Source organism: Mytilus trossulus, chromosome 4 (genome assembly GCF_036588685.1).
Source record: "Mytilus trossulus isolate FHL-02 chromosome 4, PNRI_Mtr1.1.1.hap1, whole genome shotgun sequence".
In the NCBI taxonomy this organism is placed as follows: domain Eukaryota; kingdom Metazoa; phylum Mollusca; class Bivalvia; order Mytilida; family Mytilidae; genus Mytilus; species Mytilus trossulus.
Window position 1 is genome coordinate 27,855,435 of NC_086376.1, and position 26,662 is coordinate 27,882,096.

At 32.8% G+C, this 26,662-nt stretch overlaps 1 protein-coding gene and 2 long non-coding RNA genes across 7 annotated transcripts in view; 2 read left to right on the top strand and 1 right to left on the bottom strand.

Moving 5' to 3' along the window:
- LOC134715010 (RAB6A-GEF complex partner protein 2-like) overlaps positions 1–18,804 on the bottom strand; it is a 32,867-nt gene extending 14,063 nt beyond the window's left edge. The window contains exons 1-2 of one of the 4 annotated variants that reach the window (XM_063576836.1): positions 18,720–18,804; positions 16,368–16,500 (exon numbers count right to left, since the gene is read on the bottom strand). In XM_063576836.1, the coding sequence (XP_063432906.1) occupies positions 16,368–16,468 (101 nt within the window). In that variant the 5' untranslated portion in view covers positions 16,469–16,500; positions 18,720–18,804. Of the gene's footprint in view, positions 1–16,367; positions 16,501–18,588; positions 18,608–18,634 lie in introns of those variants that run through there. The other 3 variants (XM_063576838.1, XM_063576835.1, XM_063576837.1) reach the window with 3 other exon arrangements.
- On the top strand, positions 2,059–4,470 carry LOC134715011 (uncharacterized). The gene is made up of 3 exons (XR_010106603.1): positions 2,059–2,585; positions 3,333–3,401; positions 4,165–4,470. It is a non-coding gene; the product is annotated as an uncharacterized LOC134715011 (long non-coding RNA).
- On the top strand, positions 5,533–14,517 carry LOC134715012 (uncharacterized). Of its 2 annotated transcripts, none has more exons than XR_010106604.1 (9): positions 5,533–6,034; positions 6,782–6,850; positions 7,612–8,234; positions 8,982–9,050; positions 9,812–10,434; positions 11,182–11,250; positions 12,012–12,634; positions 13,382–13,450; positions 14,212–14,517. It is a non-coding gene; the product is annotated as an uncharacterized LOC134715012 (long non-coding RNA). The 2 variants fall into 2 exon arrangements; XR_010106605.1 differs by lacking the exon at positions 5,533–6,034 and adding an exon at positions 6,055–6,266.
- Positions 18,805–26,662: the final 7,858 nt, after the last annotated feature.

The window sequence follows — 26,662 nt, forward strand, 5'->3', positions numbered from 1 at the left end:
GGCCCCTTAACAAATACATTCTAGTTCAGTGATAATGAACGCCATACTAATTTCCAAATTGTACACAAGAAACTAAAATTAAAATAATAAAATAATAAACACATATCTGTACACTAGACTATCTGTATCACTATAAATAAACACATATCTGTACACTAGACCACGCTAGACTATCTGTATCACTATAAATAAACACATATTATCTGTACACTAGACCAGGCTAGACTATCTGTATCACTATAAATAAACACATAATATCTGTACACTAGACCAGGCTAGACTACAATGTATCTGTATCACTATAAATAAACACACAAATCTGTACACTAGACCAGGCTAGACTATCTGTATCACTATAAATAGACACATAATATCTGTACACTAGACCAGGCTAGACTATCTGTATCACTATAAATAAACACATAATATCTGTACACTAGACCAGGCTAGACTACAATGTATCTGTATCACTATAAATAAACACACATATCTGTACACTAGACCAGGCTAGACTATCTGTATCACTATAAATAAACACATATCTGTACACTAGACCAGGCTAGACTATCTGTATCACTATAAATAGACACATAATATCTGTACACTAGATCAGGCTAGACTATCTGTATCACTATAAATAAACACATAATATCTGTACACTAGATCAGGCTAGACTATCTGTATCACTATAAATAAAAACAAATATATGTACACTAGACCAGGCTAGACTATCTGTATCACTATAAATAGACACATAATATCTGTACACTAGACCAGGCTAGACTATCTGTATCATTATAAATAAACACATAATATCTGTACACTAGATCAGGCTAGACTATCTGTATCACTATAAATAAACACATATCTGTACACTAGACCAGGCTAGACTATCTGTATCACTATAAATAAACACATATCTGTACACTAGACCAGGCTAAACTATCTGTATCACTATAAATAAACACATATCTGTACACTAGACCAGGCTAGACTATCTGTATCACTATAAATAAACACATATCTGTACACAAGACCAGGCTAGACTATCAGTATCACTATAAATAAACGCATATCTGTACACTAGACCAGGCTAGACTATCTGTATCACTATAAATAAACACATATCTGTACACTAGACCAGGCTAGACTATCTGTATCACTATAAATAAACACATATCTTTACACTAGAACAGGCTAGACTATCTGTATCACTATAAATAAACACATATCTGTACACTAGACCAGGCTAGACTATCTGTATCACTATAAATAAACACATAATATCTGTACACTAGACCAGGCTAGACTATCTGTATCACTATAAATAAACACATATCTGTACACTAGACCAGGCTAGACTATCTGTATCACTATAAATAAACACATAATATCTGTACACTAGACCAGGCTAACTATCTGTATCACTATAAATAAACACATATCTGTACACTACACCAGGCTAGACTATCTGTATCACTATAAATAAACACAAATATATGTACACTAGACCAGGCTAGACTATCTGTATCACTATAAATAGACACTTAATATCTGTACACTAGACCAGGCTAGACTATCTGTATCATTATAAATAAACACATAATATCTGTACACTAGACCAGGCTAGACTATCTGTATCACTATAAATAAACACATATCTGTACACTAGACCAGGCTAGACTATCTGTATCACTATAAATAAACACATATCTGTACACTAGACCAGGCTAAACTATCTGTATCACTATAAATAAACACATATCTGTACACTAGACCAGGCTAGACTATCTGTATCACTATAAATAAACACATATCTGTACACTAGACCAGGCTAGACTATCTGTATCACTATAAATAAACACATATCTGTACACTAGACCAGGCTAAACTATCTGTATCACTATAAATAAACACATATCTGTACACTAGACCAGGCTAGACTATCTGTATCACTATAAATAAACACATATCTGTACACTAGACCAGGCTAGACTATCTGTATCACTATAAATAAACACATAATATCTGTACACTAGACCAGGCTAGACTATCTGGGACAATACCCCTAATGCGCCTTGAAATGAGGAACACAAAAGTCACGTGTAAACAAAAAATCTCTGTGTAGTGATATTTGACACATTTCTATGATAAACAAATAACTGAGCTGAACCATTAGTGTTAATTTAGAAAATAAGGGAACACAGAATAAATGTGTAAAAACCATGGAGCTATGAAATGTGTTCAAAGTATTAAAATTTCAAAGAACTTATTGTGTTGAAATTGGGATTTTTTACCATGAGGAGCGACATCGCAAAAGGATACTCGGGGTTTGCTAAATTACGGAAAAATGAATCACACTTCGTACCCCGAAAATTTAACCACATATGTAAAAATGTCTCAGCTTCGAAACAAGCCATCATACATATACAAGTTTACGATATGGGCTGAGCAACAGAAGAAAACGTTACCATTACGGCCTATGGAATAACAATTGCGCATATTGCCCCATCTTGTGAGCAAGGATCCAGAGATGTCTTAAGCTAATTTCACCTTGTACACCACAGAAAATTGTTAAAATAATGGTTAGTAGTTTTTTATTTATACCTAGTTATCATTAATGATTTCAGATAAATATTATTGATATAGAACAGCAAAAATTCAATAAAATGTTCACTTTTAAATGCATTACTGGCACGGGGCTGAACACTTTTTTTAGGCACAGTCATAACTTTGTTTACCCCCGAGAGATCCGAAATGAATTGTTTATTCAATTGAAAAAGGCAAGAAAAAACTTACATGTAATATAAATAAATTGTAAGTAAACATGACACAATATAGTCTTTGTTATGCAATTATCACTCTGGTCTACAGGAATAGCTTATAATCAAGGGAGATAACACATTTCACACGAGTAAAGTGAGATACATCATACATGTGCTTTTATCCAATGATTTGACCCTGGTCAGTAGATATCATATGCAAATAAACAGAAAAAAACCATGTACATGTATTAAGAAAATCACGAATTACTATTGTTAATGCACACGAGCAAAACACAAGATATTGTCATTTCTCAGTGAAAAAGGGGGAGGGTCAAACCTTCTTGAACACAATATTGCTATTCAACTACATGTATTAAGCTAGTTAGCTACTACTCATTGCTTCTAATATAAACAGTTTAAATGAAGGTGGCTAAACCACAAGGGAGAAGCATTTTTCTTTCTTTGTGATAAAATTTTCAAGAATTAGATTTTTCTCTCTCAATAATACTTATGTATTTAAATTAAATGATAACACAGTTTGAGTTAATTTTTTTTGTCTTATTTCAGTTCCAGACATATCATTACTTTTAAATATGAGATGACAAACTAAAGGTTTTAAAAAGTCCTGAATAACTGGTAAGCATTTTGATTTATTAGGTAAGCTCTAAATTATTTATTTATGGTATTTGTGCAAATGAAATTACAGTCGGTATGTTAAAAATATGCTTATATGAAAACTGTTGCTATGGTCTTGCTATTAAATGAAAAGGCTTGGTTACTGGTCTTTTCGACTCAACATTTCGAGTTAAATCTTGCGTCAACTGATTCTCATGTAACACTGCAAACTCTATTTAGCACTATTTTGATCTGTCATTATTTAATGACGCCATAATACGTGTGATGTCACAATGTTTCCTTTAATACCTCATGTGGATTTCTCACTGATAAAGGGTTTTCACTGAAATACATGTAAAAAGCCTTTTTTTCTCAAATAGAATTATGTGAATGGACAAGTTTTGAAAATTTGCACTTCATTGCACTATAATTACATGATAAGAATGACTTTCCCAGTAGTTTTGAGGGGTTTCCACAGTATTATATACCAGATGTCCACTAGTAAGAATAGTTATTTTGCTGGGGTTTTTTTTATGAAATCTACATTTTTGCATAATTTCTCTGTCAAAATGCACTTTAAGACACAAGAAAATGTTATAGAATGCTTTAATAGGGTCTGTGTATTGTTATTTAAGGTTATCATCAGAAGTTTTGTCCTTGTTTTGACTAGTAAAGGTATACTGGAAGAAATTAATTATACATGCACGTTGTATTAAAAATAAATGAATATAGCGATAAAAGTGTCATTGCCATATAGTGCTGAAATGACTTTATTTTTTTTCAGAAATGGACAAAAATACACAGATTTATTCAGAATTTCATACCGAAGAAGATTACCTAAAAATATTTGGAAAAATCAGAACTATGGATTTCAATATGGGACAATACCCCTAATGCGCCTTGAAATGAGGAACACAAAAGTCACGTGTAAACAAAAAATCTCTGTGTAGTGATATTTGACACATTTCTATGATAAACAAATAACTGAGCTGAACCATTAGTGTTAATTTAGAAAATAAGGGAACACAGAATAAATGTGTAAAAACCATGGAGCTATGAAATGTGTTCAAAGTATTAAAATTTCAAAGAACTTATTGTGTTAAAATTGGGATTTTTTACCATGAGGAGCCACATCGCAAAAGGATACTCGGGGTTTTCTTAATTACGGGAAAATGAATCACACTTCGTACCCTGAAAATTTAACCACATATGTAAAAATGTCTCAGCTTCGAAACAAGCCATCATACATAAACAAGTTTACGATATGGGCTGAGCAACAGAAGAAAACGTTACCATTACGGCCTATGGAATAACAATTGCGCATATTGCCCCATCTGTATCACTATAAATAAACACATAATATCTGTACACTAGACCAGGCTAGACTATCTGTATCACTATAAATAAACACATATCTGTACACTAGACCAGGCTAAACTATCTGTATCACTATAAATAAACACATATCTGTACACTAGACCAGGCTAGACTATCTGTATCACTATAAATAAACACATATCTGTACACTAGACCAGGCTAGACTATCTGTATCACTATAAATAAACACATAATATCTGTACACTAGACCAGGCTAGACTATCTGTATCACTATAAATAAACACATATCTGTACACTAGACCAGGCTAGACTATCTGTATCACTATAAATAAACATATATCTGTACACTAGACCACGCTAGACTATCTGTATCACTATAAATAAACACATATCTGTACACTAGACCAGGCTAGACTACCTGTATCACTATAAATAAACACATAATATCTGTACACTAGACCAGGCTAGACTATCTGTATCACTATAAATAAACACATATCTGTACACTAGACCAGGCTAGACTATCTGTATCACTATAAATAAACACATATCTGTACACTAGACCAGGCTAGACTATCTGTATCACTATAAATAAACACATATCTGTACACTAGACCAGGCTAGACTATCAGTATCACTATAAATAAACACATATCTGTACACTAGACCAGGCTAAACTATCTGTATCACTATAAATAAACACATATCTGTACACTAGACCAGGCTAGACTATCTGTATCACTATAAATAAACACATATCTGTACACTAGACCAGGCTAGACTATCTGGGACAATACCCCTAATGAGCCTTGAAATGAGGAACACAAAAGTCATGTGTAAACAAAAAATCTCTGTGTAGTGATATTTGACACATTTCTATGATAAACAAATAACTGAGCTGAACCATTAGTGTTAATTTAGAAAATAAGGGAACACAGAATAAATGTGTAAAAACCATGGAGCTATGAAATGTGTTCAAAGTATTAAAATTTCAAAGAACTTATTGTGTTGAAATTGGGATTTTTTACCATGAGGAGCGACATCGCAAAAGGATACTCGGGGTTTGCTAAATTACGGAAAAATGAATCACACTTCGTACCCCGAAAATTTAACCACATATGTAAAAATGTCTCAGCTTCGAAACAAGCCATCATACATATACAAGTTTACGATATGGGCTGAGCAACAGAAGAAAACGTTACCATTACGGCCTATGGAATAACAATTGCGCATATTGCCCCATCTTGTGAGGAAGGATCCAGAGATGTCTTAAGCTAATTTCACCTTGTACACCACAGAAAATTGTTAAAATGATGGTTAGTAGTTTTTTATTTATACCTAGTTATCATAAATGATTTCAGATAAATATTATTGATAAAGAACAGCAAAAATTCAATAAAATTTTCACTTTTAAATGCATTACTGGCACGGGGCTGAACACTTTTTTTAGGCACAGTCATGACTTTGTTTACCCCCGAGAGATCCGAAATGAATTGTTTATTCAATTGAAAAAGGCAAGAAAAAACTTACATGTAATATAAATAAATTGTAAGTAAACATGACACAATATAGTCTTTGTTATACAATTATCACTCTGGTCTACAGGAATAGCTTATAATCAAGGGAGATAACACACTTCACACGAGTAAAGTGAGATACATCATACATGTGCTTTTATCCAATGATTTGACCCTGGTCAGTAGATATCATATGCAAATAAACAGAAAAAAAACATGTACAAGTATTAAGAAAATCACGAATTACTATTGTTAATGCACACGAGCAAAACACAAGATATTGTCATTTCTCAGTGAAAAAGGGGGAGGGTCAAACCTTCTTGAACACAATATTGCTATTCAACTACATGTATTAAGCTAGTTAGCTACTACTCATTGCTTCTAATATAAACAGTTTAAATGAAGGTGGCTAAACCACAAGGGAGAAGCATTTTTCTTTCTTTGTGATAAAATTTTCAAGAATTAGATTTTTCTCTCTCAATAATACTTATGTATTTAAATTAAATGATAACACAGTTTGAGTTAATTTTTTTTGTCTTATTTCAGTTCCAGACATATCATTACTTTTAAATATGAGATGACAAACTAAAGGTTTTAAAAAGTCCTGAATAACTGGTAAGCATTTTGATTTATTAGGTAAGCTCTAAATTATTTATTTATGGTATTTGTGCAAATGAAATTACAGTCGGTATGTTAAAAATATGCTTATATGAAAACTGTTGCTATGGTCTTGCTATTAAATGAAAAGGCTTGGTTACTGGTCTTTTCGACTCAACATTTCGAGTTAAATCTTGCGTCAACTGATTCTCATGTAACACTGCAAACTCTATTTAGCACTATTTTGATCTGTCATTATTTAATGACGCCATAATACGTGTGATGTCACAATGTTTCCTTTAATACCTCATGTGGATTTCTCACTGATAAAGGGTTTTCACTGAAATACATGTAAAAAGCCTTTTTTTCTCAAATAGAATTATGTGAATGGACAAGTTTTGAAAATTTGCACTTCATTGCACTCTAATTACATGATAAGAATGACTTTCCCAGTAGTTTTGAGGGGTTTCCACAGTATTATATACCAGATGTCCACTAGTAAGAATAGTTATTTTGCTGGTTTTTTTTTATGAAATCTACATTTTTGCATAATTTCTCTGTCAAAATGCACTTTAAACACAAGAAAATGTTATAGAATGCTTTAATAGGGTCTGTGTATTGTTATTTAAGGTTATCATCAGAAGTTTTGTCCTTGTTTTGACTAGTAAAGGTATACTGGAAGAAATTAATTATACATGCACGTTGTATTAAAAATAAATGAATATAGCGATAAAAGTGTCATTGCCATATAGTGCTGAAATGACTTTATTTTTTTTCAGAAATGGACAAAAATACACAGATTTATTCAGAATGTCATACCGATGAAGATCACCTAAAAATATTTGGAAAAATCAGAACTATGGATTTCAATATGGGACAATACCCCTAATGAGCCTTGAAATGAGGAACACAAAAGTCATGTGTAAACAAAAAATCTCTGTGTAGTGATATTTGACACATTTCTATGATAAACAAATAACTGAGCTGAACCATTAGTGTTAATTTAGAAAATAAGGGAACACAGAATAAATGTGTAAAAACCATGGAGCTATGAAATGTGTTCAAAGTATTAAAATTTCAAAGAACTTATTGTGTTGAAATTGGGATTTTTTACCATGAGGAGCGACATCGCAAAAGGATACTCGGGGTTTGCTAAATTACGGAAAAATGAATCACACTTCGTACCCCGAAAATTTAACCACATATGTAAAAATGTCTCAGCTTCGAAACAAGCCATCATACATATACAAGTTTACGATATGGGCTGAGCAACAGAAGAAAACGTTACCATTACGGCCTATGGAATAACAATTGCGCATATTGCCCCATCTTGTGAGGAAGGATCCAGAGATGTCTTAAGCTAATTTCACCTTGTACACCACAGAAAATTGTTAAAATGATGGTTAGTAGTTTTTTATTTATACCTAGTTATCATAAATGATTTCAGATAAATATTATTGATAAAGAACAGCAAAAATTCAATAAAATTTTCACTTTTAAATGCATTACTGGCACGGGGCTGAACACTTTTTTTAGGCACAGTCATGACTTTGTTTACCCCCGAGAGATCCGAAATGAATTGTTTATTCAATTGAAAAAGGCAAGAAAAAACTTACATGTAATATAAATAAATTGTAAGTAAACATGACACAATATAGTCTTTGTTATACAATTATCACTCTGGTCTACAGGAATAGCTTATAATCAAGGGAGATAACACACTTCACACGAGTAAAGTGAGATACATCATACATGTGCTTTTATCCAATGATTTGACCCTGGTCAGTAGATATCATATGCAAATAAACAGAAAAAAAACATGTACAAGTATTAAGAAAATCACGAATTACTATTGTTAATGCACACGAGCAAAACACAAGATATTGTCATTTCTCAGTGAAAAAGGGGGAGGGTCAAACCTTCTTGAACACAATATTGCTATTCAACTACATGTATTAAGCTAGTTAGCTACTACTCATTGCTTCTAATATAAACAGTTTAAATGAAGGTGGCTAAACCACAAGGGAGAAGCATTTTTCTTTCTTTGTGATAAAATTTTCAAGAATTAGATTTTTCTCTCTCAATAATACTTATGTATTTAAATTAAATGATAACACAGTTTGAGTTAATTTTTTTTGTCTTATTTCAGTTCCAGACATATCATTACTTTTAAATATGAGATGACAAACTAAAGGTTTTAAAAAGTCCTGAATAACTGGTAAGCATTTTGATTTATTAGGTAAGCTCTAAATTATTTATTTATGGTATTTGTGCAAATGAAATTACAGTCGGTATGTTAAAAATATGCTTATATGAAAACTGTTGCTATGGTCTTGCTATTAAATGAAAAGGCTTGGTTACTGGTCTTTTCGACTCAACATTTCGAGTTAAATCTTGCGTCAACTGATTCTCATGTAACACTGCAAACTCTATTTAGCACTATTTTGATCTGTCATTATTTAATGACGCCATAATACGTGTGATGTCACAATGTTTCCTTTAATACCTCATGTGGATTTCTCACTGATAAAGGGTTTTCACTGAAATACATGTAAAAAGCCTTTTTTTCTCAAATAGAATTATGTGAATGGACAAGTTTTGAAAATTTGCACTTCATTGCACTCTAATTACATGATAAGAATGACTTTCCCAGTAGTTTTGAGGGGTTTCCACAGTATTATATACCAGATGTCCACTAGTAAGAATAGTTATTTTGCTGGTTTTTTTTTATGAAATCTACATTTTTGCATAATTTCTCTGTCAAAATGCACTTTAAACACAAGAAAATGTTATAGAATGCTTTAATAGGGTCTGTGTATTGTTATTTAAGGTTATCATCAGAAGTTTTGTCCTTGTTTTGACTAGTAAAGGTATACTGGAAGAAATTAATTATACATGCACGTTGTATTAAAAATAAATGAATATAGCGATAAAAGTGTCATTGCCATATAGTGCTGAAATGACTTTATTTTTTTTCAGAAATGGACAAAAATACACAGATTTATTCAGAATGTCATACCGATGAAGATCACCTAAAAATATTTGGAAAAATCAGAACTATGGATTTCAATATGGGACAATACCCCTAATGAGCCTTGAAATGAGGAACACAAAAGTCATGTGTAAACAAAAAATCTCTGTGTAGTGATATTTGACACATTTCTATGATAAACAAATAACTGAGCTGAACCATTAGTGTTAATTTAGAAAATAAGGGAACACAGAATAAATGTGTAAAAACCATGGAGCTATGAAATGTGTTCAAAGTATTAAAATTTCAAAGAACTTATTGTGTTGAAATTGGGATTTTTTACCATGAGGAGCGACATCGCAAAAGGATACTCGGGGTTTGCTAAATTACGGAAAAATGAATCACACTTCGTACCCCGAAAATTTAACCACATATGTAAAAATGTCTCAGCTTCGAAACAAGCCATCATACATATACAAGTTTACGATATGGGCTGAGCAACAGAAGAAAACGTTACCATTACGGCCTATGGAATAACAATTGCGCATATTGCCCCATCTTGTGAGGAAGGATCCAGAGATGTCTTAAGCTAATTTCACCTTGTACACCACAGAAAATTGTTAAAATGATGGTTAGTAGTTTTTTATTTATACCTAGTTATCATAAATGATTTCAGATAAATATTATTGATAAAGAACAGCAAAAATTCAATAAAATTTTCACTTTTAAATGCATTACTGGCACGGGGCTGAACACTTTTTTTAGGCACAGTCATGACTTTGTTTACCCCCGAGAGATCCGAAATGAATTGTTTATTCAATTGAAAAAGGCAAGAAAAAACTTACATGTAATATAAATAAATTGTAAGTAAACATGACACAATATAGTCTTTGTTATACAATTATCACTCTGGTCTACAGGAATAGCTTATAATCAAGGGAGATAACACACTTCACACGAGTAAAGTGAGATACATCATACATGTGCTTTTATCCAATGATTTGACCCTGGTCAGTAGATATCATATGCAAATAAACAGAAAAAAAACATGTACAAGTATTAAGAAAATCACGAATTACTATTGTTAATGCACACGAGCAAAACACAAGATATTGTCATTTCTCAGTGAAAAAGGGGGAGGGTCAAACCTTCTTGAACACAATATTGCTATTCAACTACATGTATTAAGCTAGTTAGCTACTACTCATTGCTTCTAATATAAACAGTTTAAATGAAGGTGGCTAAACCACAAGGGAGAAGCATTTTTCTTTCTTTGTGATAAAATTTTCAAGAATTAGATTTTTCTCTCTCAATAATACTTATGTATTTAAATTAAATGATAACACAGTTTGAGTTAATTTTTTTTGTCTTATTTCAGTTCCAGACATATCATTACTTTTAAATATGAGATGACAAACTAAAGGTTTTAAAAAGTCCTGAATAACTGGTAAGCATTTTGATTTATTAGGTAAGCTCTAAATTATTTATTTATGGTATTTGTGCAAATGAAATTACAGTCGGTATGTTAAAAATATGCTTATATGAAAACTGTTGCTATGGTCTTGCTATTAAATGAAAAGGCTTGGTTACTGGTCTTTTCGACTCAACATTTCGAGTTAAATCTTGCGTCAACTGATTCTCATGTAACACTGCAAACTCTATTTAGCACTATTTTGATCTGTCATTATTTAATGACGCCATAATACGTGTGATGTCACAATGTTTCCTTTAATACCTCATGTGGATTTCTCACTGATAAAGGGTTTTCACTGAAATACATGTAAAAAGCCTTTTTTTCTCAAATAGAATTATGTGAATGGACAAGTTTTGAAAATTTGCACTTCATTGCACTCTAATTACATGATAAGAATGACTTTCCCAGTAGTTTTGAGGGGTTTCCACAGTATTATATACCAGATGTCCACTAGTAAGAATAGTTATTTTGCTGGTTTTTTTTTATGAAATCTACATTTTTGCATAATTTCTCTGTCAAAATGCACTTTAAACACAAGAAAATGTTATAGAATGCTTTAATAGGGTCTGTGTATTGTTATTTAAGGTTATCATCAGAAGTTTTGTCCTTGTTTTGACTAGTAAAGGTATACTGGAAGAAATTAATTATACATGCACGTTGTATTAAAAATAAATGAATATAGCGATAAAAGTGTCATTGCCATATAGTGCTGAAATGACTTTATTTTTTTTCAGAAATGGACAAAAATACACAGATTTATTCAGAATGTCATACCGATGAAGATCACCTAAAAATATTTGGAAAAATCAGAACTATGGATTTCAATATGGGACAATACCCCTAATGAGCCTTGAAATGAGGAACACAAAAGTCATGTGTAAACAAAAAATCTCTGTGTAGTGATATTTGACACATTTCTATGATAAACAAATAACTGAGCTGAACCATTAGTGTTAATTTAGAAAATAAGGGAACACAGAATAAATGTGTAAAAACCATGGAGCTATGAAATGTGTTCAAAGTATTAAAATTTCAAAGAACTTATTGTGTTGAAATTGGGATTTTTTACCATGAGGAGCGACATCGCAAAAGGATACTCGGGGTTTGCTAAATTACGGAAAAATGAATCACACTTCGTACCCCGAAAATTTAACCACATATGTAAAAATGTCTCAGCTTCGAAACAAGCCATCATACATATACAAGTTTACGATATGGGCTGAGCAACAGAAGAAAACGTTACCATTACGGCCTATGGAATAACAATTGCGCATATTGCCCCATCTTGTGAGGAAGGATCCAGAGATGTCTTAAGCTAATTTCACCTTGTACACCACAGAAAATTGTTAAAATGATGGTTAGTAGTTTTTTATTTATACCTAGTTATCATAAATGATTTCAGATAAATATTATTGATAAAGAACAGCAAAAATTCAATAAAATTTTCACTTTTAAATGCATTACTGGCACGGGGCTGAACACTTTTTTTAGGCACAGTCATGACTTTGTTTACCCCCGAGAGATCCGAAATGAATTGTTTATTCAATTGAAAAAGGCAAGAAAAAACTTACATGTAATATAAATAAATTGTAAGTAAACATGACACAATATAGTCTTTGTTATACAATTATCACTCTGGTCTACAGGAATAGCTTATAATCAAGGGAGATAACACACTTCACACGAGTAAAGTGAGATACATCATACATGTGCTTTTATCCAATGATTTGACCCTGGTCAGTAGATATCATATGCAAATAAACAGAAAAAAAACATGTACAAGTATTAAGAAAATCACGAATTACTATTGTTAATGCACACGAGCAAAACACAAGATATTGTCATTTCTCAGTGAAAAAGGGGGAGGGTCAAACCTTCTTGAACACAATATTGCTATTCAACTACATGTATTAAGCTAGTTAGCTACTACTCATTGCTTCTAATATAAACAGTTTAAATGAAGGTGGCTAAACCACAAGGGAGAAGCATTTTTCTTTCTTTGTGATAAAATTTTCAAGAATTAGATTTTTCTCTCTCAATAATACTTATGTATTTAAATTAAATGATAACACAGTTTGAGTTAATTTTTTTTGTCTTATTTCAGTTCCAGACATATCATTACTTTTAAATATGAGATGACAAACTAAAGGTTTTAAAAAGTCCTGAATAACTGGTAAGCATTTTGATTTATTAGGTAAGCTCTAAATTATTTATTTATGGTATTTGTGCAAATGAAATTACAGTCGGTATGTTAAAAATATGCTTATATGAAAACTGTTGCTATGGTCTTGCTATTAAATGAAAAGGCTTGGTTACTGGTCTTTTCGACTCAACATTTCGAGTTAAATCTTGCGTCAACTGATTCTCATGTAACACTGCAAACTCTATTTAGCACTATTTTGATCTGTCATTATTTAATGACGCCATAATACGTGTGATGTCACAATGTTTCCTTTAATACCTCATGTGGATTTCTCACTGATAAAGGGTTTTCACTGAAATACATGTAAAAAGCCTTTTTTTCTCAAATAGAATTATGTGAATGGACAAGTTTTGAAAATTTGCACTTCATTGCACTCTAATTACATGATAAGAATGACTTTCCCAGTAGTTTTGAGGGGTTTCCACAGTATTATATACCAGATGTCCACTAGTAAGAATAGTTATTTTGCTGGTTTTTTTTTATGAAATCTACATTTTTGCATAATTTCTCTGTCAAAATGCACTTTAAACACAAGAAAATGTTATAGAATGCTTTAATAGGGTCTGTGTATTGTTATTTAAGGTTATCATCAGAAGTTTTGTCCTTGTTTTGACTAGTAAAGGTATACTGGAAGAAATTAATTATACATGCACGTTGTATTAAAAATAAATGAATATAGCGATAAAAGTGTCATTGCCATATAGTGCTGAAATGACTTTATTTTTTTTCAGAAATGGACAAAAATACACAGATTTATTCAGAATGTCATACCGATGAAGATCACCTAAAAATATTTGGAAAAATCAGAACTATGGATTTCAATATGGGACAATACCCCTAATGAGCCTTGAAATGAGGAACACAAAAGTCATGTGTAAACAAAAAATCTCTGTGTAGTGATATTTGACACATTTCTATGATAAACAAATAACTGAGCTGAACCATTAGTGTTAATTTAGAAAATAAGGGAACACAGAATAAATGTGTAAAAACCATGGAGCTATGAAATGTGTTCAAAGTATTAAAATTTCAAAGAACTTATTGTGTTGAAATTGGGATTTTTTACCATGAGGAGCGACATCGCAAAAGGATACTCGGGGTTTGCTAAATTACGGAAAAATGAATCACACTTCGTACCCCGAAAATTTAACCACATATGTAAAAATGTCTCAGCTTCGAAACAAGCCATCATACATATACAAGTTTACGATATGGGCTGAGCAACAGAAGAAAACGTTACCATTACGGCCTATGGAATAACAATTGCGCATATTGCCCCATCTGTATCACTATAAATAAACATATATCTGTACACTAGACCAGGCTAGACTATCTGTATCACTATAAATAAACACATATTTGTACACTAGACCAGGCTAGACTATCAGTATCACTATAAATAAACACATATCTGTACACTAGACCAGGCTAGACTATCTGTATCACTATAAATAAACACATATCTGTACACTAGACCAGGCTAGACTATCTGTATCACTATAAATAAACACATATCTGTACACTAGACCAGGCTAGACTATCAGTATCACTATAAATAAACACATATCTGTACACTAGACCAGGCTAAACTATCTGTATCACTATAAATAAACACATATCTGTACACTAGACCAGGCTAGACTATCTGTATCACTATAAATAAACACATATCTGTACACTAGACCAGGCTAGACTATCTGTATCACTATAAATAAACACATATCTGTACACTAGACCAGGCTAGACTATCTGTATCACTATAAATAAACACAAAATATTGTTTGATTGTTGTGCATGCATTGTACAAGGGTATTCAACAAAATCTATAAAAATGTAATTCTACTTATGTGCAAACAGTGTTTCTGGAAATTATTTGTTTTATTCACAAATTGATAAACTTGAAAGTTTAATAATTGCCATTACATTAAAATCTGCATAAAGATCTATGTATCAGTTTTCAAAATGCAAGTTTTTATTGTGATACTCACCCAGTCGCATTTTTCACAATAAAGTAAAAAAAAATTAGATCAACAAGAGACAATAATTATCTCCCCTTGTAAAGTATTGAGGGGAATGAACTTAGATACCAATACACATGTACACAGCTTGTAATCATGGTAATGATATACATGTATTTGCAATAGTTAAGAGTGTCACGGCACTATCATATTACGGGTTATGAATTTAAAATATCCCTTCCAACATCAGTAGACCATTGTAATGGTTATCAAACTTGTTTTTAAATGTATATCAATATGGCTGAATACATTCAACAATGAAAATATATATAGTTATAATTAATAATTAGATTTGGTGCATGTATTTATAAAAAAAGTATTGAAGGTAAACTAACAACTAAAAATATTGTAATTAATAATCTAATGTACATGTAATTAAAGGCAACAGTGGTATACTGGTGTTGGAAATTCATAAATCTATTGAAAGAATCATATCCAGGTTACAAACTAAAACACGTAAAACATATAAATCATCTAGAAGAGAACATATATAATACACCTAATCGCTATTTATTCCATTCCTGATAAGTTCTAAAATTACACAACTTTTTCATCCAGTTGAAGCTATCTGGGACCCTGTTTAAACAATTCACCATGCATGATACTTTTTATTGAGACCTGTTTAAACTACCGTAAATACTTCAAACAAAATATTTTTTTACTTCAATTTTAATTTCGAAAAAAAATTGATCATACTACATTGTATATCAAAGTTTTTTGTTAATCACTTTCTAAATTTTTTTCTCCCTGAGCTCACTACTGATCACCTCCATTTTTCGGCCGGTGACCTAAACAGGAAGTTGTATAAATGACTGTTTTTCCCGGAATGGACTAAACAGCAATAAAGTGTATATATATAAACTACAAACCTTGGATTTTGTGAGGTGTTACTGAAAGTAATCTGACTTTTGACAGTTTCACCAGCTAGGTATACAGACCCTCTTGGCAAACAGGCTGATACTTCTATCATCTCAACTCATTTATATCACGTTTCATCTATATCTGAAGAAGATTATAGAATACATGTACATTTGAGTAATTTTAATCTCTAAAAAGTTATGGAAGATCCTACAAAGGGCAGGCTAATTAAAGAAATATTCTTGAATCTTGCCTCTTTTTAGTGCACAGTTATAATGTACATTTGTTTATTCATGACACTTTATATTCGCTTGTTCATTTTTATTTGAGCACAAAAAGGGCTACCAAAAGTTAAGTCTAGGACCATAGACTCACTGACCTTAACTTCTTTTATATACAGTGAAAAGTTGATTACTAGTGTGCTGACTTTTTTCTAGCTACGACTTAAAATGTTCCTGATGGGATCATTTGTCTTTCTTTCTTTCTTAAAAAATCACTGAAATAGGTGTCTAGTGAAAAACATTCTTGTTTATCAGCATGTCCTTTTTTGTTTGAACAAACCGCTTGCATCAACATAATGTTATTTAACACTGCAGGCATTCAAACTGTCATGAACAAACACATTTACACTTGTACAAAATGTAAGCATATTGGGAATCAGACTTCAAGTTGCACTTTGTAAATACAGCGATTTCTCAAAACACTCCTCTTTTGGGAAGATCTTGAATATTCATAGAAAATTGAATTTGTTTACATACTGGTTCCCAGTTATAATGCTCTCTGTTTTCCATCTCACAGAGACACAACTTGGGAATGTTACAGTACATTTACATGTGCATGTCGTTTACATTGGGATCTGTGGTAACCTTTCATTCGAGGTAGGGGTAGTTTAGAAAAATAGTGTTAGTTTAAACTTTGAGAAGTTCAGTGCATATAAACACGTTGAAAATATGCCACACAGCCCTATATTTTGACCTTTGAAAAAAATTGTGGTGCAAATGAATTTCCATTCTTAAGGATAAGATTTTTTTCAAAACTTCATAGTACATGTAGTAAAGTGGTACAGTTTTAGCCGTAAAAGGAGTTCCTATGGGAAATTGCATTGTCAATATTTACAGAAATGCAACCTTGAGTGTGTTCCATGTGTCTCACTAATTAGGTGAATTCTGAGTATTGTCTGATCGGGTAAAGTCAGAGAAACTCGAAAAAAAACAAATAAACAAGATGAAGGAAATAAATCTCTCTATATACTGATATATTTCTTTCGAATTTTTATCACCAATTTTAACAATTATTATTTTTTCGCAAATTGCGAAAATGGGGACAGCCAGCGGAAACCCTGGTTCTAAAAACACAATTAAAGGTAAAATCATAATATGACAGGGTAAATGTAATACCTGCTAATATGAGGCAGGCATAACCTGTAAATGGGGACGAAGTCTGTATGCATTATTTTTTGTTACTTTAATATTTGTTAAAAAAATAAAACGGAAATACCGTAACGTTTCCGATTTTGGTTCTGTTGTTAGGGATTTTAGTTGTGACGTTATTTAAATTATGACGTCATATGCAATGTAAACAAAGAAACGCTTTCTTCAGGTAACGTTTTTTCATATCAAAGAATTATTTTAAAAAATGAAATTGGTATTGCGTTCCCTCCTTTTTATACGAGACTGATAAATATATATTTTACTCAAAGATTCATAACGAGACCGGAAAAAGGAAGTATATTGTAGATTTTTGCGCCGGTCCGGGATTTTAAAACATGACATAAAAAAAAGTTAACGATTTTGAGTTCATTAGTACAATGAAAAATTCGGGAAATTTTCCCGATTTTTTTTTTTTTTTTTGATTTTTCTACCGTAATTGGGGACTCCGTCCCCATATTATACACAATAAAATATCATGTAAATAAATGTAGCAACTGAATGAGATCTATATTTCTTTTTATATTCATTCAATATTAACTTTCTTGTTGTTAAAATAGTTTTCTTTTGCATTTCTTGTCCCTAATATTCTTCTTCATGTCGCTAATTAGTGAGACTGTGTTCCATAAAATAATACAGGCTATATCCCACTTTAGCCTATCAAACCGAGCCATCACACTCAAGGGTGTCCATTATGTTTAGTGCCTCAATGGCATTTTAGAGTTCTTCATATATGATATCACAAACATTATATAATATAAAGGAAGTAATGTCAGCATATTATTATAGGCATATGCAATAATACTTGATCAGAACAGTGATGATGATACGCTTGGAGATACATTTATTACCAGGATATTCCTAGTCGATCAATGTTTGTCTTAGTTTTGACCCGAGAAACAAAGCTAACATTCAGAACGTATAACCAATCCTTACATTACTTCATGTTATTCTATATTCGCCAAATTACTGTCATCTGTCAATTTTTTGACAAGGCAATTCTAATAAATAAACAAGTTCGGAAATGAAAGGAGAAACGGGAATCAGTTGAAAGCCAGTTCGTCCCCTAAGTTTTATCGGCAAAAATTGGAATTTGAGTCACAATCATTATTTTATTAAGGTGGATCAGCGGTATATAATTCTTTACATAGAATTTCATTATTATTGGCCAAAATTAAGGTTTTACCAAAACACAAAAAAACAAAAGTCATTGGTCACCGTGCTATTTTTCAAGCTACAAGTCGTGAAAAAAAAACCATGAAAATTTCGGTGAATAAAAAGAAACCTATGAGATAGAATTTTGAAATAAAATATGAGAATATAGGTTTGAAAATATGCTTTAAGAAAATTAAAGAAAAAAAGTGCCACCGGCCGTACTTGTTTCCTTGCTACATGTATGTATGTTCTGTAGCTCCCTCCTTTAGTAGGAGCACCACCATAGGTTATGGTGTTAAAAGGAAGACATTTAACACACTGTATCGGTACAGATTTAATGTGAGCATTTGCCTATCCAGTCTCCCAGCCTGACCGTGACGGGTCTTACTACCAGAAAGTTAACCTTCCCCAAAACAATAAGTACAATGTAATAAAGCATACGAACACACCCACTCACCTGACTCGCTCATCCTCAAAAATAGAAAAAAATGCACAATATAAAAAAGCATTATATACAAAATAAGGGATAAGGTCACCCCGGATGCCGCACAAATGCCTAGACAACGAACGGGAAACCGGAGAAGACATACTTGGAATCCAAACCGATACCGCTAAATGCCCAGCTGTATTCCTGGTAGAGAAAAGCCGAGAATCCTATGATAAAGGATTTCGGAAAAAAACTACCGATCTATGAAAGGAACAGCTAAAACACTCAGACATCAAATAGATAGATAGGTCTGATAGTTTCCCACATGGAAACTACTAATGGATCCTATCTGACTACATGTCTTAAACAAACCTGAAAATATCTGCAGAAACCTTTCTCAACAAAAAATATATAATCCAAATCATAAAATATACGATGTAAGGATAATAATATTTATCCATGAAATCAATTTGACAAAACAATTTCATTGAAATATTTATTTTTTGACTACCGTTCCAGTGTGAAATCTTTAATATAAGAGTAATTTCCCCCGCAATGGCTAGTTTGCGAAATCATTGCCAAAACACAAATATTTGATATTTAGAAAAAATATGTTTTGGATAATGGAATAAATCACCTGGTCCTATATAATCGTCACAGAAATTAACAAATAAATAGTCTTACTCATGACTGATTAAAAACCAGTCTCAAAATTTGCAGATTTAGACGAGACAGATTTTATACGACTTTTGTACAACACAATGTGACAGTATACCGTATTCTATACCGATCGTGCAAGGGCTGTATATTAGCCAGTCAATGTCGTTAAAAACATCCATCGTCGTATAATTTAAGTCATATGATACAAGATGAGGTTTACTGATATGTTTTAGATACTTTAAGCCTCCCACGTACTAGACCACGATTGCACCACGCTCATCGCAATGTAAATTTAGATCGTGGTCACGAAGGTTGCGGTATGAGCGACAAAATGTTAATTTTTGTTGCTTTCAGGATGCTACTATGTCCGCATTAAGCTTCTACAAAGACCCGCTACGATTATACCACATTTTCAACGCGCTTATTCTGCGACCTCACTACGCTTATCAAGATCTTTCTACGCTCTTCACGTTCTCACTACGTCCATACCACGAGTTATCCGATTGCAACACGATCTTACTGCGATTATAACACGTTCTTACCACGATTATAATACGTTCATACCGCGATCTTACTACAATCTCAGCAATAACGTCAACATTGTGTTCCATATCAATACAGTTCAATTCTTTCTCTGAAACAAGACAGTCATGCCGCCAAAATCTACTAGAACACGTGGGCGTGGTGGTAGGGGTTGATGTAGAGACAAAGGGAGCAAATTAACGAATCCTGATCAAGCAGTGATGTCGGACCGACCAATCCAACCTAAATTACAACATATTTCTGGTCCATAAAGCTCAAATGACAATATTTTCGTGAACGAAAGCAGAGATGACACAGATTTGTCAATAGATATAAGAAGATGTGGTATGTGTGCCAAGGAGACAACACTCCATCCAAGTATCAATTTATAAAAGTAAGCCATTTAGGCCAACTTGCAAGGTTCGGCCTTCAACACGGAGATTGGCTCACACCGCACAGCACGCTATAAAAAACCATTTAAACGGAAAACACAACGGTCTTATCCACATAAAAACGAGAAGCATGGTTGAGCCGTTACAGCAAATGGATAATTACATTAAGACAAATAAAAGCTAGGGAGCTTTTTTTTATATATTTTATGTGATAATGACAATGAGAATGATGGTCGTAGTGTGAACGTAGTCATGTCGTAAGAAGAGCGTGATGCGGACGGCAAGGGCGTGCTAGAATCGTACTAAGGTCGTGAACAGCGTGGTCAGTATAGTCGTAGTTGAAGCGAGTTGGGTTGCGGTGAAAACGTCGCTGTGAGATCGTAGCGTAATCTCTTCGAATAGAATCACGCTTTCGCTACGCTCTCGTTATGATTGTGCAGCGACCTATGCGATCTTACTACGATCTTAGTGCGCTCTCAATACGCTTCTACTACGACCCAATTTCGCCACGACCGCACCACGATTGTTTTGAACATGTTGACAGATGGCCACAATCTTGATGACCTTACCACGACCGTGATACGACCTTACTGCGATGTACACGATCGTACTTCGATCATCAAAATTTGCATTTTATCACAGATCGTAGTGCGATCATGGCCTTGTGAGACTGCGGTATTAATCTGTGGTCACACATTTACGATTTCACTGCCGTCCTTGATAGGACTCACGACTAAAATTTGTCAAAAGTCTGATCAAGATCCTGTGAATCGTGGATGAAAATTCAAACTTTTAAATTAATAAAAATTCTAATCCAATTTGTATCTTTCGCCTGGTAAAATTCGACAGACTCTGTCACGACTGCGTCCCGATTCTACCGAATGTAAGCCGACAGAGATCAGTCTGCGACTAGACATTGAACCGACGCTGACGGAAGAAATCCGTTTGAAAACTCTCGGCATACTCGGGATTATCAGGTACTGTCGGAACGTAATCCTGTCACGGTCCACTTTATCGCATTGCAAACGGCTTTTTCTTGTCTCAGTCGTATTGTATTCTGTAATTGTCGGGACCCTGGCGTGGGTATTATTGACGAATTTTGTATTAATAACGGGACTGTTCAAGAACGGTTTCGGTAAAAACGGTTCGCAAGCGACAAGATCTGAATCAAATCTGATCGCAAACAGCAGAATAACAGCAATGAAAAATTTCTCCAGATCATTTCCGTTCCACAAGACACCGTCCAGAATACACAGAACATTGTTAGGATTTTGATCCGATACAGCAGGATCTGTCACGACATATGCATGATTGTAATCCGACTAGACAAAATTGGTTGAGTTTCCCCGATTGTTACGGAACGCACCTTACTGTAACGAACTTAAACGACTGCATTCAGACAATGATTGAACATTTCAGATAATTGAGGATAGTAATCAGACTTTTACACTGTTCGTGTCGTATCGCTGTCTGATCTCAAACGGGAGCAATAATCGGCAATGTGTGAATCCCGCATTAACGCCAAACATTTACAGTATAAAACACTTGAGCATACCATAGACTTCTCTAATCGGTGTCTGGTTTATCAAAATGTCGTAATAGAGTCATAACTTTATTAAACGGCTTTAAAAGACCCCGCCATGAAAAATGTAAAACAAGATCAAACTAGAAAACTAACTGCTTTTCATCTATAACAAAACATGGATGATGGAAGACACCTTTAAAATACTACGGTTGATAACACGATCACATCCGCATTTTGTCCGTTTCAACCGAATAAGCGCAGATTAAAAAATATCTCGGAATGTACGTAGATAACGCCCCGTCACACTAGACGACGAGCGCACCACGTTTACCGCGATCTAAAATAAATCTAAATCGTGGTGAACTCGCGATTTGAGCGGAATGGAAATGTAAATTTCGTTGTCTTCACGATGCCACGTCCTCAACACGATGCTATACGTCCTCGTTACGCTTATACATTGACCCGCTACGATTATACCACGTTCCCACCATGCTAATTCTGCGACCTCACTACGATTATCACGATCTTGATACGCTCACCACGTTTTCACTACGACCATGTTACGCTTTATTCAATTGCAACATGATCTTACCACTCTTCTAGTGCGATCAAAAAGTAGCACATGAAGGTATATTTTTTATAACATATTTGATTTAATCAGGTAAAAAATAGTCTATATGCAAATGTTCATGAACTTGTAAATACAGGATCAAAACTGTATCGTATGCCCTTAACACGATCATAGCACGTTCATACTGCGGTCTTACTACGTTCTCAGTAATAATTATAATAATATCTTTATTTAGAGAGATTAACTCATTTGGATTACACCAATTTTTAATAAGGCTCCCTTAATACAATAATAATTACATTAAAAATAAACAATGCATCAATAATAATGATAAATAAAGATTATATACAAATTAAAATACAATAAACAATTATGATATGACATTACAAATATGATGGTAATGTTAAAAGTACATAGAATTGTATTTATGTTTAAATTTGGATACTGTATTTGATTTCTTTATTGAATTAGGAAGAGCATTCCACACTTTTGGTCCAGTGTACGAGAAACTAGACTTATACAACTGTGTATTTGGTTTTGGAATAATAAAATTATCTGAGGATGTAATAACGTGACATCGTCTTCCATATAAATACGGTTCCAATCCTTTTATTTCTCACTAGCCGACCGCGCAAGGGCTTTATAGTCAGTCAAGGTCGTTAAAAACTTCCATTTGTTGTGTTTATCATTTATACGTAGATTTCTCGTGAACAACACAACAAAAATTGACCAGAACTCGTGGGCGAAGGGTAGAGGTAGAGACAAAGGGGCCTCTGATACGAATCATAATCTAGTAGAGTGATAATACTATATACAAAAAAAATATGATTAGTCATTTACATATATATATATATACAATCTATTATACGAAAATGATAGCCATATTCACTGATGCAGCTATTCGATTCTGACCTTCATGTAATCTTATAACTAATAATAGTGAAACTCAAGCCCAGATAAAAGGATCTCAAAATAATTAAAAAAAAGTTTGAATTAAAAAATGTAATTTCTTGTATAAAAAAAACCCACACTTCATACCTCTTTGGAAAGATTAAATTTCGTGATGATGTGTTTTTTTTATCATGAGATGTCTCTTCATTCAGATTTGTAACTGAAAAAGAAAAGTAACTGTTAAAAAGTAACATAAAGTGTACTGGTTTGAGCGATACCACGTTGCAGAAAATTTCCAAGGTTTCATATGATATTTCTAGATATTAACTGAAACTTGGTATTACACTTTTTAAAATCAAGTCTTTACATTTGTAATACCAGTATTTTCTTTTTCAGACATTTGATATTTAAGTTCATTTAACGAGAACAAAAATGGAATTTCGTGATCAATCATTTAAACAATATACCTAACGGGAATAACGGATAAAAAATACGATATAAATGACTGAAAGTATCGGATACACATTTATAATTGATTACTATATTTTTTATAAGCAAAAGTAAAATAATAAAAAAAAAGAACTCCAAGGAAATTAAAAACGGAAAGTCCATAATCGCATGACAAAATCAAAGGCTCCAACACATCATATGAATGGATGACAACTGTGATATTCCTGACTTGGTATAATCATTTTCTTACGTAGAAAATGTTCAATAGCTTTATATTAACAACGATGTGTGAACAAAAAAACCCCAGATATAATCATGATAATAGGTATAGTAAGGTTTAGTCTTAGATGCATGCTTTTTTTTTTATTAGTTGTTAGTGGCTTTAAACTAGCTGTAAAATAACTGCGAGTACTCTCAGATCTGTTCATTGTGTCTTTTTGTGTCGGGATGTACAAGTACCCGGCCACGTCCACTTGTATTTTTGTCCATCTGGAGTTAAGCCTTTTCAACTGATTTTTATTTTATGTTGTACTGTAAGACCACTGTACCAGGTAAAGGGGGGGGGGGGATCCCGCTAACATGTTTAACCCCGCCACATAATTCAATATGTATGTGCCTGTTTCAAGTCAGGAGCCTGTAATTCAGTGGTTGTCGTTTGTTTATGAGTTACATTTTTGTTTTCGTTCATTTTTTTTAATATAAATAAGGCCGTTAGTTTTCTCGTTTGAATTGTTTTACATTATTATTATTATTATATTGATGTTTTGGGAGGCGACTTTCCTGCTATGAAACTTGCGCCCTGTTGTTTTTTACATTGTCTTATCGGGGCCTTTTATAGCTGACTATGCGGTATGGGCTTTAATCATTGTGGCAGGCCGTACGGTGACATTTAGTTGTTAATGTCTGTGTCATTTTAATTTGGTCTCTTGTGGACAGTTGTCTCAATTGCAATCATACCACATCTTCTTTTTTATATATAAATGCCAAACAAAAAAAGGGAAACATCAATTAACATTGTTTTATAATCTTAAACACAAAAAGGCACGAAGACCATTCGAAAAAATGAAAGACGAGAAATACAATTCATGTGTTTTCTTTTACAAATTGTGACTTGGATGGAGAGTTGTCTCATTGGCACTCATACCAAACTTTCTTATATCTATATATAGACAAATCTGTTGCGAATGTGAATGACATTTTCCCTGTGTCCTAAATATTTATATCATGTATAAAATTAAAATACAAAAATTAACCATAGCACAGAAACACAATAACGGGATGTATAAGTACTGAGCCACGTCATATGTAATAAACAAACACAAAAAGGCATATAATTATTTCGTCCAGTGTATGTTCACTTGTGTTAATATGCCTTTTGTTTGAGTTGGGCCATTTCAATTGATATTTTATAGGGTGTCTTTCTATGTTGTGATGTTACACTATTATTTCGATAAAGGACGAAGGATGTTGGTACCTACTTAAACTTTTAAACCCGCTGCATTTGTTTGCATTTGTTCTAAGTCAAGAATGATGTTCAGTAGTTGTCGTTTGTTGACGTGGTTCATAAGTGTTTCTCGTTCGTTGGTTTTCCCGTATGAATGGTTTTACGCTAGTTATATTTTAGGATCTTTTATAACTTATTCTATTAACATTGACTTATAATGTTTCTTTCTTTTACAAATTGTTACTTGGATGTAGAGTTGTCTCATTGGCACTCACACCACATCTTCTTGTATCTTCTAGTATATATATATATATATATATAGACAAAGCTTTTGCGAATGCGAAAGAAAATCCCCCCTGTGTACCAATTATTTACATAATGTATACAATTGGGTATTCACTCAGTCTGGGTTACACCTTTTGCAAGAAATAACAATTGAAAAATATGAATGATAACACTTTTATGAAAATAAGATATCATGTATTTAGATATAGGAAGATGTGGTGTGAGTACCAATGAGACAACTCTCCATTCAAATAACAATCTATAAAAGTAAACCATTATAGGTCAATGTACGGCCTTCAACACGGAGCCTTGGCTTTTTGTTTAGAAAAGAGAAAATAATCGTATTAGCAAATAAGGACGTATGAATGATCGACTTATAATCATCTTAATAATCCATTATTCTGATATTTAAAACCGTGTTTGACTTATCTTTAATATTCCAATTTAAAATATATTTTATCTGGACAATCATATATCAGCGCAAACCATTTTTTTTATTTAAAGAGTCCTATATATATTATGATAAACAACCAATACGTCTCCTTCAATTGTTCCGT